Genomic DNA, 17,636 nt, shown 5'->3' with positions numbered 1-17,636 from the left:
CAGTGTTAGCCGACGACCGTGCGTTGCAGTCTCTCACGAGAATTTCCAAACAGGTGACGCGCGAGCGACCGCGGAGGCGGGTTTCCGGGATTACTGCTTCGGCGTGCACAGGTCTAAAACTGTGACACCTAAATGTGGCAGGATCGTGCTAAGATCTGCTTCAAGAGGAGATTGTTTTACAGCGAAAGTTCATCACTCAGGATCATAACTGCAGCCTGCAGCCGAGAATCACGACAAAGACGGAGGCAACATTGTGAAGGTTACCACAAAACAATATTGTGATTCTTATCTTGAGAAAACCCCAGCAAAGAAAACGCTTCTAAATCTGCAAAGACGGCTGATTTTCGTGGTGGGAAAGTGAGCATGTGACCTTCCTTGGTATTTTCAATCGGATTCCTTACAACAAAAAACAACAATTCTCAGAACACCACCTGAAACTGCCTGCCCCACGGTGGCTCGTGTCGCGGTTTGAGCACAACAGAAGCCATAAACGTTCACTAACGGGCCGACGGACGCTCACGATCTGAGACAGACTGACGAGCGGCGCGCGCGGCGCTGCCGACTGACACCTCAGTTGTCTGCGAGCTGTCGGAGGCCGTGATCGCCACTTCACGCCTCGGCTTGGCACAATGCGCGCCGCTCAAAATAATGATGTAGCCATCGGAGCGAGATCGATCGCATTCGGGAGAACAATGCGGCTGCGGCGCGGCGTGCGCCGACCGCTGACAACAGATAACCGCCCTAATGCTGCCGGCTTTCTTTGGACGTCAGCGCTCTGGCCGGGTGCGCCGGGGCGGGGCGCGGTTCCGCTCGGCAAAAACTGCGCCGTGCTCCTCAGTATCTGCCGACTCGTCGAGCGCTAATCAGCAGCGGGCTGCTGAGTTCACGGCGGCTCCCGCTGCTGCCGACAGATTCAGAGTGCTTCATGGTAGCGGAGCGAGTAGCTGCTGAAAGATGACATGAATCTCTGATGTCTGATCTCTGACTGCTGGCCGTCAGAGCCGCTCCCATGTATAGAATATATACCATGGAACGCGATCTAGCTAATAGCTACTCCTTCTGTCCGGCGAGGGTCAATAAAGTTCGTCTGCGAGCGCAGCAGCGTGGCAGCCGTCGATCTGGGCACCCTGACGGCGCACTGAGAGTCATCGTGCCGACTCATGAGGCAGTCGGCTCCTGTGTCGGCGGCGGCGGCGGCGCGGCGGGCGGCGTCACGTCTCCGAGCCAACCTGGCCATTAGGGCGGCGTGACCGGTCAATTAACACCGACCACCGCCGTCATCGCCCGGCCCCCGCCCGTGGCCTAGCCGGGGACAGAGCCAGTCCGGTCCGCGGCCGCGCCCAGCGCCAGCAAACCCCACCAACCGTCCACTGCACCGCTAGCCGGCCGCACCGAATCAGCAGACTAGCGTGAAGAGGAGCCGCGCGGAGATGGCCGACCGAGGCGCGGCGATGACGGTGCGGGGTGCGGCTCTCCTTGACACCAACACAGCAGCCTGCCGGTCGGAGTCATTTGCATTTGCGCTAACGAGCCATTTAGACGTCCCGGCCCCGCGGCCAGCTACATCCGGGAGCGTCCTGTGCAGGTCGCGCGCGCCGCGGGTGCGTCTCTGCACGACGGCGGGTGTGTCTCGACGGCGGCAGTCGAGGGGAACGGCTCTCCCCTTCTTCAAGCTGACAGGCGGCGCCGCAGTCAGCAGAATACTGAACAGCTCGCCGGCTGCGGCGACCGGAGGGCGGCGGCGCGGCCGGCGGCTTCTCGAGCCGGCTTTCCCAGCCTCCTCGGCGGCCACACCCGACGCCGCGGCCGTCCCGACCGCGGCCAATTAACCGCGCCGCCGCGGCTCCACCCGGCATGAGTCGATGACCTGTTCCTTTCCTCTCATCCAGGCGGGGCGGGGAGCGGGCGAGGGACCGGCCGAGGGCGGGCGGACCGAGACGCTCGGGCGGGACTCCGAGCGGCCGCCGCTGCCGCTCGCTCTCTCTTCGGCCGCCAATCTGCGGGGTGGATCTTCGCCCGGCGGCTGACAGACGGTCGCGGTGGCCGGGCGAAAGTCGGACGCAGCAGCCGCCGCTGACCGAACCAGGGCCAGGGCGGGGCCCGGCCGGACCGGCCCAAATCGATGACATTTATCTGACGCTACTGTCTAGCTTGGAGCCTCCCTGCAGTCTGTTTTGGTCTGTACTGAATTGTTCCATACGGTTTCTTAGGTGTGGTTTCATTTCTATGTAAGCTATGCTCGCCTGTCTCTGTCTCTGTTTTCTTTCCCTGTGCTGAGACCACTCCTGTTCCTCCGCCTCTCCTCGATCCTTCCTCGGCGATCGATCCGCGGTGTGGGCGGCGCGGCGACAGCACACCATCACAGGGCGGGTCGCCGCCGCCAGCACCGATCATATCTGACCGACGAGGTCCGGCCAGAGAGCCGCCGAGGGGCGGCACAGGAAGGAGACTGCTGCCACCGGGCGATGACGAATAGCACCCAGACGGGGACCAACATTCGGAGCGTGGCTGGCATGCCACCACCCGGACGGCATCAATAAATAATCACGGCCGCCGGGAAGGGGAGGGGACGGCAGTGGCGGCGGGGGCGCGCTCATCTGCACTGCAATGCGTCTTCATCAGAGGTCGACCGGGCAGACTGGGTGGCCGCCGCGGCCTCCGGTGTCCACAGGGAGACAGCGACAGACAGGGGAGAGACAGAGACATGCAGCGGTACTACCGCCTCCGAGACATCGACCGACAGAACAGGCCGGGAAAGACCGACAGCGGACGGCAGAGACCGAGCATGGACCGACAGCGGCGACAACCGACAACGATTAACGTCCCGGGCGACGGAGCACCTCACAAACAGTTCCACCCGCTCGGCGGCACGACCTCCGACCGACAGCGGGCCATGCATCTCACAGGGGTGCGGCCGGCACGCAGCGTCCGACACGCTCGCCGAGACCGCGCCCTAAATCAGATCTATCTTCGGCCGACGTGCACACTGAGTTACACGGCCAATCCGCAGTGAGACAAGTGCGATTACATGCGGCGCCATAGATGTTCGTTGCCGGAGCGTCTAATAAAGTCCGGCATCGCTGTCGCCGCCGGACACCTTCTGTATTATGGCACCGATTGATGACGTTATCGGCCGCATACGTCATCTTCATTGCCGGCTGCCGATGGCGGTGCCGATACGATGACGGCAGCGCGGCCCGAGCCCGGTGACGGACGCCCGCCTGAAGGCTCATTAGCGGTCGGTGGGGACGTGATCGACCGGTGCAGGAGGAAAGGACTGGCAGGCCGGATATTGACAGGGGAACGCCACCACAACAGGCACTGTCAGTACAGACGGTAGAAGCTTTAGCCGCAACAGCAGCAGCCTCAGCGACAGCAGCAGCAGCGGCAGCCGCCGCGCCGGCCGTGGCGACGTCAGCGGGAACATTAAAAACCACTCTCCTACCCTGGCCGCCGCCCGCCGCGGGAGGTCAACTAAGACACCGACACAGCCCGATAAAAAGACGCATTAGCAATGCTAACTAAAGCACATGACCAGCGCCGATGAAGTCGCGCCGGCCGCCGGTAACCCTGACCTTGTGCGGCTCGGCGCCGCGCCGCGCCCAAAGCGCCTCGCCCGACGATGGCGGAAAGCGAGGAGCGCCGCCTCGGAAAACATGCGTAATCACACGAAGCGAGGGTAATTTAATTCCTCCTCGCCACCCGCCCGGGCCCTGACGTCGGCGCAGCCAAGGTCAGCGGAAAACTCGTCGGCGGCGGCGCGGCGGCGGTGGAGGGTGAGGGCGGGTACAGGGCGCGGCGTCCGGTCGGAGGGCCGACTACTGAAGGCGGACGGCCGATACAACACTTCCAACCGGACGGGATAGCCAGTAGTCGGCGGCGGCGGCCGTCGATGGGGCGACAAGCGCGCCATTGACCGCACGACTCGATCGGCGTCCCGCTGAGGAGCACCGCCGGCGGTGCGCTGCCACCCGGCCACCATTGAGTTACAGCGGCCAGCTCCGGCGGCGAGTTACGAGCCTCGCGCGCCGCCATGGGGCCGACCGAGTGGGTCGACACGACGCCCGCCGGCGGCGGCGCTATGGCCGAGACACGGCACTGCCGTCAGCTCGGCGGCACTCCCGGGCCGCCGGCGGCGCCGTCCTGCCGACCGCGCCCTGCCGCCCCCGCCCCCGCCCCCGCCCCCGCCGCCGCCCGGCGATGGTCGCTTACCACGCTCCGACACGCGTGCCCCGTATAAAAGTAATTACAATTACGATCGATGTCTGCCTGGGGAGCGATAAATTTGGCCGCCAAGGCTGCCATTACTGGTTGTGTTTTGGCACGATTCTTGTGTAATGAGACTGCACAGTGGGTCGGCCGCCGAGGGAGGGTGTGGGAACCCCGGGCCGGCCCGCTACAGGTCAGGGGTCACCAGTTAGAGACCCGGCTGAGCTCGCAGCCCGGCGCCGGCGGGCAGAGCGGCCCGGGCCACACTCCCCGAACCGCCCATCGTACTGGGACGTGCAGGTCGGGTCAGCAAGCAGTGATCTGGCCAGGTCACCTCTAGGAAATACCTGGAGGTGTTAGAGTGGCTCGCCAGTATGCAATACTGCAGATACCAACATAATTCAGAGAGACCCGGGGTACGACAGGACCAGTTGCGTGTGCCCCCCCCCCCCGCAGCGTGTCGCCCGCACCCCATCGGCCTCCCCGCCCCTACCCGTGCGATTGTGATGGCGGAACAGGCGGCGGCAACCAGGTCAATGTCGCCCCACCCTATCTGCGCTCCATCTGCACCATTGACACTGGCAACGGCACACGACCGGGCCGCCGCACTGTCCGTATCGCCCCGAACGCATTCCGAAACCGCCGGCGGCTAGCACGCCCGCCGCCCGCTTCCCACAGCCGTCGCCCCGCCCGCCGGGACCGCCCCGCCCAGGACCGTGCCGCGCAGTCCCCGCGCTGTTCTCACCTGTCTTGATGACGGTGAGCTCGCTGGAGGTGAAGTGGGGGATGTTCAGCACGACGTCCGGCCGGGTGGCCTCCTTGAGTCGCGCGTGGCCGGCAGCCGTCAACTTGTTGATGCTGAGGTCCACCGGCTCCATCTGCTCTGGGGCGCAGTCGGCCTGCCGGGCAACGTCACAGACGTCAGTTATGGCAGTTGTTACATCAGACAGCACAACTGTGTAGCACAGGAGGCAGCTAGTGAATTTCATGTGCAAAGCAGTGGTAAACGAGACGACAAGCATGCGGAACGAGGACGACAGGATAAATAATAAAATCTAGCTTTCAAAACAACAACACAAAAATAACATCTTACACATCTATCACAAAATGTAAGTCACAAACATTAACAGATGGCACGTCAGCCAGAGGGCAGACATCACACATCAGACACAGCCTGGACGTCACAGTAGACGTCACACAGCCGTCGGTGGGCGGATATCGCACGTCACAAGCCGCCAATCACTGTGTAATTAATGCACGGTGGCCGGATACCGGTGGGTCCGCCGCACATCTGTCGGATCTGACTCGCCACCGCGGCGAGGGAAAAGAGATTCAGAGAGCCGTGTGTTTTACATGGTCTGAACACCGGTACAGGTGTTAGAGAAGTGGTTCAGTTTTTTGTGGGTCGTTTTTTAGGTAGGTGGTCTGAGATGAATTACCGATCGGGCGCGGTGTTGTTTAATTATCTCGTTTGTTTTTGGTCAGCCGGTTGGTGGAGTTTCCATCAGGTGGTTAGAAGAGTTTATGTCACGAGACTGGTGGACATCGGTCGATGATATATCACGGTGTCACTGGGTGTCCGGTTTCTCATCAAGGAACATCGCTTCACCCCACTGATTCCTCCACCACATCGGCGCACCACAGAGCACAGCACAGCGTGCCAGACCAGCTGCCGAGCGAGCCAGCCCCACCGGGTGGCTGCCGATGTCTCATAACTCACAGCTCGGCGTAGCGTCGGCCGGGCAGCGCTCCCGGAGCTGCGGCAGCTCCCCGGGCTGCTGCAGCAGCTCGGCAGCCCACCGGCGCCGCCCGACCTCCACAGGAGGGGGGGGGGGGCGCCGCAGGAAAAACCGAGCCAACGATAGATCCGACCGCGCACCGAACACGCCCAGTATATCGCCACGAAACATCAGCGCATTCGCGAAACTGATTTGTTTGGCGTTGCCACAAAATAGATCCGTTCAAACAACATTTCAAGAAACGTCTTTGCGAAACATTTCCAAGGAAGATCTCAACAGAACCCCGCGCGAAATCTCTGCATCAACGCGATAAGATCTGAAGCCTCTCAGTCGCTTCAAGTGCCTGTCGCTAAAAACCGCGTCGAGTGGCCGCCGCACCGCGGCCATGGCCTTCTCTGCCGGAAAGTCCCGCCTGGCGACCGTCACTAAGCTCCGCAACCCAAAACAGCCACGGGATGCCGACACTGAGGGTAAATTTAATCAGAGGAAGCGACCCGCTTGTAGCTCGATTGATGATGTCTAATGGAACTCTACATTGCAGGCTGTTTGAAACCGTGAACGTTAAATAAACGAGTACAGCGGACAGGGCGTGGCCCAGCAACTGGTTTCGGTTCTTTACTCCAGTTCCAGCGTCTACGCCCCGCTATGATAACGCACCACCCGAGCAAAGTCGTGAGAGTTTCAAGCCTCAGTACCCACTATAGCAGCGTTCAACCGCAGACCACCGCGCCTGAAGTTGTTTAATTGGCCCAAACTGGTACCATGGGCCATTCTGGGCCGTAGTGTGTTCGCAATGACCCGGTCAGGGGCGGATGTGGCCCCAAACTGGCCGCCGAAACGGCCGGGCGCCGCGCTGTCACCCGGGGCCGCGCGGTCGGGAAAGCCCGTGCCACGCTCGGCGCCGCTGCACGGAGCCAGACCGGCCCGACGAGGGTCGGCTCGGTAGGCCAGCAATGCCACCCACCCGGGCTGTGGAGCGGCACAGCGCAGTTCTCTGGGCCGGCCGGAGCTGCCGCAGGGAGCCCCCACCCCCGCCGTGGGGCACGTGTCACCGCCAGCCCCGCTGCACCTGAGCAAATGACTGTATTTGGGACGATCTCCAGCTGAGCAGCAGTCACGGCGCCCCAACCGCCGCTCCCAGCGCGCGGCCAAGGAAAACCCGCGTAAAATGAGCGCGCCGGCTCGGGTGGTGGCCGTAGAGGCCGTTGGGCGGTGCGGTTATGTCAGCTCGGCGCGATAACAGCCCGGCTCGATGGCGCCTGATGTGGGATAACCACAGAGCTGAGGTGTTGCTGATGACACGCTGCGGCCGGCAGCGGCAGTGCCACCCGCCGGCCCACCGGCCAACGGTTTCGGACCGGAGGGAGAAGGGTTGAGATCCGCCGCGCGGTCCACAGAGTCGTGACCGGAGACGGTGCGGCCGGCGGCGTTCTCCGTACCAAGACGGATGGGGATTCTCCGTATCGGGGCGTCATCTGGGTGCTCTCCGCGCGCGGAGTAGCGGCGGAGACAGGGCGGAGTCCGGGAGCGGGTCGGTTCGGCCTGACCCCATCCGTAGACCACCGGGGTGGCCGGAGAGCGACCTGCCGGGTCGGACTGCAGTAAACCCACTAAACGCGCCCGTCCTACGAGCGAGACGCCCCGACCGCTCGGTCACAAAATCGATACTAAACGCCAATGAGACGCAAACAGAGAATTTAGGGCCGCTTAAAATCAGGCTAACAAGCAGTAAAGCCCGCCGAGGGACCACATGCATTGTTACGAGCTCGTCTCTCTGATGTGTTTGCGCCCAACCACAGCTGGTACGATTAGTGATGTACCAATAACGATGCCGATTTAATGCATGATAGTGAACTAGGATGATAAACAGGTATTTATCAGGTCGTCACGCCCGGGAGTAAAATGTAAAATAATCTTCAGTCGGTTTCTCCCATCAAAGAAGGCGCCGGCCGCTGCTTTGCGGCTGCCATGAGTGGTTCGAGTTCGGCACTTGAGTCCGGCACGACGCTGGACAACCCAACATTAGTGTGTCGTGTACAGTGAGCATCATAAATTCAATCGGCCCCCACCGGAGACATCGTTAAATGTGCTACCGTCATTACAGTAATTATAATTGCTGTGTAATGCCGACGAGATTCTAAATGATCGGATCGGCTGGATGTTCTCATGTAATTGAGGCTTCATGCTCGGGCATTGTTCACGAGTCGGTACGAGACATTTCTCAGAGTGTGCCGACTCTAATTGGCGCTGCACTGCGCGTGAAAGCCTCTACCAGAGGTGACATAATGGCACACTTCATCATCATTCGGCTGTGATAGTGGGTAGTTTTTCGAGCGGCGTACGACACCCGTTGAATGATGGTCAAACTATTACACTCGGCCATTGTCCGTCTACAGAGCGGCGCCGCCTTACCGCCGCCTCCTCGACCACACAGACGAATTGGATTTAATTATATCTAATGGTTTACGACTGATGCGACCTCTGGTAACGAGCCAACTGATAGAGGTCTTTTTTCAATCGTACAGCGCTGCGGATGGCCCCTATAGCGGCGGCGCCGTCGTCTCCGCTGCAACGGCTTCGAGCCGGCTGTGGGGGCCGATTTGTGGCAAGGACACGCAACGCGGATGGGATATGCTAATGGCCATTGGATGCCGAGTTTTATTATGCCAAGTAACGGGGTCGGCCCCGGAGGTCGGCCACTTGCCGACGGTAGGTCCGGCGACAGCCACCCGACTGACCGACCGACTGACCGGCCGGCCAGCCTTGAAAATGTGCGCTTTGCGATGCGCTGGCGACGAGCCTTTTAACCTGGAATCGGTTAGTTATGGCGTTATAACACCGCGGTAAGCAGTTCGTAAACATGCCACTGGCGTCAGTTGAAGAAACATTACCGCCGCGGCATTTGCATGAACGTTTTGACGGCCGTCCGCTCGATGGCGAGAGGAGAAACTCATGGTACAGACAGGCCGCAGGGAAATCAGCAGCAGATGAGCTCACAAACGAAAGTTTAATTGGTCCGGCCCATTAAAAATATCCACGCTACGGCGAAAAATGATCGAACGTTGACCAGCTTGTTTCGGTTAATGATGGTAATGGGAAATACGCCGTAAAAGAATGACTACACATGCACCATCCATTTCAAACTGACAGACGTGGGTCCTTTTCTCAAAATGTCTAGGCAAACTACTGTGACTAACGGGGACGAACGGATCATAAAATCATGTGACATCGATCAATCACACATATTCTGTCATTTATCAGCGGCGTCGAAAATGAGCACAAAACACCGGCATTGCTAGGAATTACGGTAATCCACGCCCGGAGAAAGTAGGGGAGACGGCCACCTAAAACGCTACGCGCAGCGCCCTGGAAAATGACCGCTGGCATCATATGGGTGCAGGAGCCGGCGGTGTCCCATCCGGCCCGGTAAGAAGCCGCCGGCGGTAGTAGCGACACTGGGGTGGGGCGCCCCGCGCTCACCTTTTCCCAAGAAACGCATCTGGAGCGGAAATCGCCGCGTCATGGGTGTCCCAACTGGCGACCGTCGGCTCGCTCACCAGGCGACTCCATTCTAATTCCGATTCTACTCCAAATCCCACTGAAATTCCACTTGGATTCCTAGTCCGTCTGTGTTCCTAACAAAGAGCAGGTTGTCGCTGCGCCGGACGCGGTTCAACGTTCCTTGCGTTCCCCAGGTGGGCGCGACGGGCCACGCCCTAATCAGCTCGCTCTATCGGAGATCAGAAACTGGTTCTTCGCGGGCGGGCCCGCCCATTTACGCGCATTTTCAGTTAAAAATACGAAATCTAGTCGGGAGTTTTAGTGGTAAGTGTAGCTAGCGTGCGCAGCTGAGCTGGTGACTGGCCGGGGTAGTGATTTCTCAGAAGTACCGACGCTATCGGGACGGTGGCGCTATGGGCGGCGGGACGATGACGAAGCGGTGACGGGTACGGGTGGTGGCCGGCGGCACGGACTTCAGCTCCACTTGGCAACTGGAGCGGCGGCGGCGGCGGCGCGGACGGGGGCGGGGCGGCGCGGCCGGCACCGCCCTACGAACCTGATCCGCGACCAGTCGCGGCGCATACCATAGCCGAGGGACCCACTGCGTCCGGCGTCCCGAGGCGACCACTTTGTTCGGCGTCCTCCCTCGGCCGTTCCGCCCCACCCCGTCCAAACCGGCCCGGGCCGAGCGGCGCGCGGCCGCACCAAAAGGCGAACAATGGTGCGACAGATAGAAATATCGCGCCGCGCCGCACCCCACGCGACCGCCGCCACACGGGCGCTGCCTACAGATCAAGGATACGATAGTGGCCTCCAGATTTATAGTCCAACGTTCCTGCACGATTATTGAACGGATAAAAAACGGATGGCCCTGCCGTTCGATATGTTTTGCCCTGTGGGTGCAATTCAAAAGCGTTCGGCCACGCTCAGAGGCAGATTGTGTGTTCCGCATGGAAACGAGCCACGATGCACCAAGCGGCGATTTGCCAGTGATATACTCTCTGGCGACCTTTTGAAACGAGCCCGTATCTCGTCAAGCACTCAAACCATTGACAAATTAAACAGAGACAGTTTTGTCAGTAAACATTTTACAGACCACGAATCAATCACACTGATCATTTGTCTGATCTGTGAGTCAGGGGCGTCGCCGACGGGGGGGTCGGGGGGGTCGTGACCCCCCCACTCTTGAAAACTGGGGGTGTCGACCCCCCCACTTTCTGCGATGCTGAGTATGCTTTTTTTAGCTTTTATGTCAGTGAAGCAGGCGTCAGCAACACCAACAAATACATCAGATTCAGAATCGCTTCAAGAGCTCCCTAAAGCCAATTAGCCAATTACCTGAAGTTCAATTAGCTATGGGCGGGGAACACCAGCACAACAATATTTTTAAGTAGCCACCATTCTAGTACCTTTTTATCCCTCAAAATATTGGACGCGCCAAAACTGCCCCGAGCGCTCGTCTGATCGTTAAAAAAAAATGGTCGCAGTCGATTCGTCGGATCAGTACGTAACTAAAAAACTACAAACTAGCCTCAGCCCCATGGCTACCGTCACAACTAGTGTACAGTGCACATGTAGGGGAAAGGGAGTCAGATGAAACCGTCTCGGGCTTTCGCAAAGAAGTCGCGCAAAAAGGAGCCGATTGCAACGAAACTTCCGGTGCGCTCGAGTTAATCACCTACTAAAAAATAAATCGATATCCCTGATTCAAATAAAGATGACCTTGGTTCACTTTTTCATAACATGCTTTTAATTTAGGTATAGGAAAGTTTTTGGAGCTGATTTTGAACTTAGCGCCCATCTGAGCATTTAAGAAGTAGTTGTGCTGCTTATACATATGTATAACATGTTAGGAAGCAATCGGTGGTGGTCATCCACTATTAGGTACTGGTCGATCTGACCTGACCTGATCTACCCCAAATGCATAAAGTCATCGTCTTCGTTCAAAACTAAGATAACATTCGTAATCAGAACCTCGAAAAACCATCACAACTGACATTCGCAAAGTTCTAGCAGGTCCCGAGTTTCCCTACTTATTGGCGATGGCGATTATTGGCGATGACCTGAGTCCTGAGATGACCCGAAACCTTGTAAATGGGTACCTATCATCGGCTTTCTCTCGTCACGGGCAGCATGCTCTTTTTTTCGCAAACCTCTAGATCGATCAGGGGTCGAAAGCATACCTCAGCGGTACTTTAGTATACGTTATACGTTAGCGACTGCGGACTGGCAACCCACCAAAAGAAGGGCTACAGTGAAGCAGAAAACATATTCGATAGCTCTTTCAACGCTCTTTCGCTAGCTTCGCGTCAGATTTCATCTCAGGTCTATGTTTTGCCCATAGAAGGCAAACAGCTAACTGGACAGATTCTGCCGAAACATTTGCTTTGCAATAACTTTAGATTCCGTGAATTTGTTTGGTATTTACATATGTTGTCTTGTCACCACCGTGTTTATCTCTTTGAGACGCGTCACATGAGTTAAAATTTGACCATTCAGAATTAACGTTAAAACGACCTCAGGTCAACGTTGTCATGATCGAAAAAGGACCTCCTGTTGCATATGAATGGATCCGTGTTGTTGAGCTGAACAGTGAACACCTTCCAGGTGCTGTCATCGCTCTACCGCGTCTTTGTCAAAAGTTGTAGAAAAAATGCTGGTGGCTTTCGATGGACATTTCCACTAATGACCTTTCGAGACATCACTCGCCATAAGTTGCACCCTGTCCCTGGCAATGATGAGCTGATTTGTCATGGCTCCAAAGATATTTTGCGTGTCTGACGAACTTTGTCAAAGCAGGAGGCATTCGTGCTTTTTCTAATTTCTCATTATTTTCTAATGATGAGGTCACGTATTTGACCTGCCTCCAGATCATAGATGCAAATCCTCAGAATAATGAATTGCTGATACGTATAACCCCATACATTAGGTATACAGTGTACCAAATTTCGAAGTTATGGGAGAAAAGCTACAAGAATGGCGAGAGGGGAAAGTTTGATAGAGGTATACCGTATAACTGAACTTGACATGGCGACCTGACCTTAAAGGTAGTGTGCCAGCTTTCTTGGACCGTATGGAGTTAATGGCCCAGATAAGGAGAACCGGATTTTTAGAACTTATCCATACCTTCAAAACTCATGGAAACGTCTTAAATTCTTCAAATTTTGAGTACCCCAGTGCGAAATTCGCCCCGACGGGTTGTCGGTCGTACCCCAACCACATTTCACACCACTATGAACAATAAATGCACACACTGAAATCGCTATTACCGATATGCTCATCCAATCAAGTTTCGATAAACCCGTTCATCATCATCTCCTGCGGTTTCGAACACGCCTGTTAGGTGGCTTCTGATGCTCGTCGAGGTCGGAATTTCCAAATACGCGTGGTGCGTCGGGCCGCGCGCTCTGACTTCGGCCAAGAAAAATGCGTCAGCTGATCATTGTCATTTCTGCCACTTGCGTGTGGTGAAATGGGGTCATAACTTATAAGACGGCTTTTTCATATCAATTATTTTACATAAAATCATATTTCAAACCATAAATAATGTTCGACAGCCAAATAAAAGAAACAATACCAATACGGGCTTACAGTTTAAGGCTCGACATTGTGTTGTCTACGATTAGACAGCTGATAACTCATTTCCGTACGTCGTATGGTCGTAACACTATAATGACCTTTGCTTATTGTCACAAGTGCGCCGCATTCGCGATTGTTGCCCGACGCCTGTTTGCAGGTGAGCCCACTACAGTTGTTATACATATCTAAAAACCGAAAAACTTTTAGGCGAAAAAGGCACTATTCCAGGCCCATTTTTGATTTTTTTTGCGATATTAGGTAAAAACAGAAGCTTCTTATCCTAGGAAAAATAAAATGGGAAATTTTCAAAGGTGGCACACTACCTTTAAGTGACCAGTGATAATTTTTACGCAAGTGATGTAGGTAGGTATACCTATATTATACCTAATAGGTTATACTAAATTTCGCGGCGCTGCGCGCCGATTTGTTACACGCGCGCACACACACATACGCAGGCACAAAACTAGGAAGTGTGGCAAAAAAAAAAACACCCCTACCCATCGGGTGAAGACTAGAAACCCGACCCCCCCACTCAAAAATCCGTGGCGACGCCCCTGCTGTGAGTCATGGCACACATGTAGGTCATCGAAGCGTGCATGGTAACAACAGACCGGTGCATCCCCCTTGGCAGATATTTTACCGCCATTAACTCCCTCAGTGTGTTGCATTCTTCAGTTCATTGTGCACCGGCCAAATTTGGATTCATGCTGCCGCGATTTCTACTTTTGTTGCATGAACGTTCAAAAATCTATTGCGGATGCAGACATGTGATTCAAGATATTCTGTTAGTATACGACGAGCCTCCTAGTGTTGTTTTTCACTAAAGTAGCCAGAGTTCGCTATCACTCTCTGCTGAGAGCTTTAGACCCACCTCTTTGGACGTCATTTCTGCGTGCATCGATGCAGGCTTCAGCTGACCGCCGCAGTACGGCGCTGTGGAAAACAACGCGGCCGGAATGGTGACCGTGGGCCGGGACCGGTGACCAGCGGTGACCTCGGTGACCTCTGGTGACCTCTGGTGATCTAGGGTGACCTCAAGGGGCGAAGTGGCTCGGGGCGGCTAGTGCAGCCCGGCGGCGGCTGCCACCGTCACCATTGAACAGGAAAGCAGGCGAGACCTGGAACAAAAATACAGACCCGGTCAGTCACACCCAGTCACTCACGGACACAGACACGGATATAGGTACACGGGTCACGGTCACGGTCACGAATTGTCGCGAACGAACCGCTCATTGTCACGAAGAGACGGCCAGTCACGAAGAGACGGCCAGTGGTCAGTTTAACACTGACCTTTGTAACTGAGGTCAGTGGTCAGTTCGGCGGGATTTACAGTCCATGGGTGCCTGGCCTCGTGGCTGTATGAGAGGACCGGTCACGGGTCGCGGGTCGTTGGTCACGGTCAGTTCACGGGCGTCGCCGACCAGTCACGGATCACTGGCTCGTCCGGGCGGCCAGGCTCGTGGCAAGCGCGAGCCTGGAGTAACGGCCTGACACACCTGATGCATGGCTCAATTAATCGCGGCCAGTGGACGGATGACGGCGGCTGGCGACGGGCCCACCTACGTCACACGGTGGACGAGGGAAGACCTGTGGGTGGGGTGAGGGACCGATAAGGAAAATAGGTGGGAGAGGGGATGGGAAAAGTCTGGGACTATATCAATAAACCAATATGGTTGTCAACTGTGTGTTTTAGCTCAGACGCCGGCGGTGGATAGCGACACTTCACCGTCGTTTCCGACGCCGTCAACTGCAGCCTCTGCGCTCCGTCACCCGCCCGGAGGTGGGGTCGGAACAGCAGCGGTCCCATCTCCCCTCCTCCCTCCCGCCCGGGTCCCATCTCCCCTCCCTCCGCCCGCCCGCTTCGCCAACCGCACAGCCTTGTGCCAGTTTCGCGGCGCGCGCGCAGGATTCGCCGCCGACGGGCGATGTTCGGGGCGGCGCTGGTCGGCGCGTTTTTACGGGGCCAGTCGGGACGTGAGGCGATTTGTGTGCGTTTGTGTGTGTGTCTGCCTGTGAGTGTGTGTGTGCAGTGGCGAGGTTTGGCCCGCCCCTCCCGCCCGGCCCGACTGGGCTGGGATCGGCTGGAAGGGCACGGCACTCGACAAATGGTGGCCCTGACAGCGACAAACGGGCCTGGACCTTGAGCCAACCATATCTCGAGGTCAAACAGTGCAACGGACAGATTTTACGGTCGGAATCACTAGTTTTTCCGGCATCATCTCTCACTCTCTCAACATTCACTTTTTTCTCTTTAGAAATGCTGATTGCATAGTCAGTTGAGAAACAACCGTTACTCCCAACACAGAGCCATTAGTCTGATATGCCTGGACAAAAATTGGAGTCGGCGATTCCACGCGTCGGTAACACGAAACAGTGGTGCACACTGAGGCAATCATCCCCGCTACCTGGGACGGGTTCTCCAGAGTTGTCACTGCGTCACCGACTCGCCGTCACGGCATCACAATCCCCATCACTATCACTGATAACGGCCCGGTCCCCGTCACCAGCCGGCAATATGACTGCGTTTTACCTCCCGCTGCTGACTGGTCCGCGTTTTAGCCAGACCTGCAGGCCCCACCACGTTATCCCGGGAAAGGGCGGTCTGTGCGACTGACACAGTGGCCCGGAAGGTGACACGGCCCCACCCGACCCCCTCCCGGCCCCCTCTGACCCCGCCCGATTCCGCCGCCCCCCGGCGCACTGCCACGCACCGGGAGCCGCCCTCTGACGCCACAGCCCCGGGCACGCCCCGGCTACGGCCGGCACGCCCCGGGTGCGCCCCCTCCCCTCCCCCTACCCCGGGGCACGCCCTCTGCACCCCCCCCCCCCCCGGGCACGCCCCGGCCACGTCCCGCGCCGTGCACAAAACGACCTGCCAATGTAAACTCGCGCCGAGAGAGAGAGGCAAACCAACGCGAGTTCCCAGCGACACACGACTTGACGGTGGGCACAGCTAAGTGGCACGCCAACAACGCTTTCGTAAGGTTTGCTGAGTCCATTTGATAATGACTGGGCGCTAACTGGGAGCCAGTTTCACCCGCTTATTTCGTCGTCAGTAATGGCATGGACCGCCGGCGCACTGCACGGCTTTGGTCACCGGTTGGAGGCAGTCACTGGCGTCATGGTTCGTTCTGTCTCACAGCAATATGCGTGCACTGATTGTTCGCCCTCAGGGCTCAGTCAGCTAGACCTGGCGCTACCGCTGCTGCCGGCAGTGGTTCAGCGCCGCTCACTGGAAAATGTTACCGGGACAGGACGTGAGCGTGCCAATACCGAGTCGCGTAGAGAATTGACGATTGATGGTCAACGTCGCGCATTAGCGTGCATTTTCGTCTTTTGCACAAACGCATAACATAAGTTCGAAGATGAAGAGTGGTTACATGAAGGCTTTATGACATTGAAGTTCTAACTAGCCCCTTCAGTTTGACCGTCAGCCGCGCCCGTACGGAGACTGCCGTGACGGCCGCGGTGACCGATTCGCGCGCCGCACTGGCGTGGCGTGCTTTCGCCGACTCTCTGCGACCATTAGATGCGCTGCGCTGCGACATCAAAGGCGCTCGGCGCCGGCGCAAATAAGCAATTCGTCATGCATCCGGTTATGCCCAATAACCGCCGCGCCATTGTCTTGGAGTCGCTCAAACGCGGCGAGCCGCTAGTCGTGAGCGCCACTGGGCCTGTATCGACCCACGCGTGGGGCTCGACTCTCCAACAGCGCGTACGGACACCGAAATCCCACCAAAGTATCCGGCCGAAACACGGGCTGAGCAGCGCCCGGCAGGTGCGGCGGCCGCAGTATCGTATCTCACCGGCCCGCAACGCAACACGGCGGATAGATCAGCGAGCCAGCGACTTATCCCGGGACATCCCGGCTGGCGGCGCCTACCAGGTGGTTGCACAGGCGGCGCCACAGCTTAGTGCGACATTTATGGCGCTGCTTAGCGCGTTGCAAATCAGCACGGATTCAATCTGTGCCAGCTTTGATATGTATCGGGCGCGTTGAGCGAGGTGTAAGCGGTCGGCGAGAGGCGCATCGGTTCTTAACGGTCCCCGGTGGTCCGGCAGATGGTCCCAGGTGGTCCCCGGTGGTTCGGCAGATGGTCCCAGGTGGTCCCCGGTGGTCTCTTGGGGTGAGACGAGTCGAGCTAAGACCATAGGTCGTGCATTACCTGACACCATATCCATAAGGCAGCGCGCGAACCGGCCATATCTATAAAGTGCCGGCCACGTATGAGGATGGGTGCGGCGCGAGAGACCGTGACACAGATTCACAGCCGAGAGGAGCGGACATCCGCCCGGAGGGCGTAGAGGGGGGCCGGCCTCGCCCCCCCCCGGACGGGAGAGGGAGAGGGAGAGGCGGCTCTGTCGGGAGCAGATGATCAGCAGACCTCGGTCTGAGTGGAGACAGACGGTAGAGCTGATAGAAAACAGGCGACCAGACGGGAACTCTGAAGGTTGCACTGCGGTTCTGCACCCTGGCCAGACCTCTGACTCCACCCTCTTCATACACTACTCGGGGGTCGTGTGGGACCACAGCCGGCCGCCCCCGCCCCCGCCGCGGCCGCCCTCCGCACACAATCTCACACGGCCCGCCCGTACCGTGTTTACCGC

General features: G+C 57.8%; 1 protein-coding gene across 2 annotated transcripts in view; it reads right to left on the bottom strand.

Annotated features, from left to right (window-relative positions):
- Positions 1 to 17,636, bottom strand: part of LOC122388589 (Krueppel-like factor 8) — an 88,311-nt gene that overhangs the window by 24,622 nt on the left and 46,053 nt on the right. For both annotated transcript variants that reach the window (XM_043379778.1, XM_043379777.1), the window contains exons 2-3: positions 13,900 to 14,146; positions 4,955 to 5,108 (exon numbers count right to left, since the gene is read on the bottom strand). In XM_043379778.1, the coding sequence (XP_043235713.1) occupies positions 4,955 to 5,108; positions 13,900 to 13,926 (181 nt within the window). In that variant the 5' untranslated portion in view covers positions 13,927 to 14,146. The remainder of the gene's footprint in view (positions 1 to 4,954; positions 5,109 to 13,899; positions 14,147 to 17,636) is intronic.

The sequence above is a fragment of the Amphibalanus amphitrite genome, unplaced genomic scaffold (assembly GCF_019059575.1).
Source record: "Amphibalanus amphitrite isolate SeventyFive unplaced genomic scaffold, NRLGWU_Aamphi_draft 000327F_arrow, whole genome shotgun sequence".
Lineage (NCBI taxonomy): Eukaryota > Metazoa > Arthropoda > Thecostraca > Balanomorpha > Balanidae > Amphibalanus > Amphibalanus amphitrite.
The sequence above is the reverse complement of the archived record's forward strand: the minus strand, read 5'-3'. Positions and strand labels throughout refer to the sequence as shown.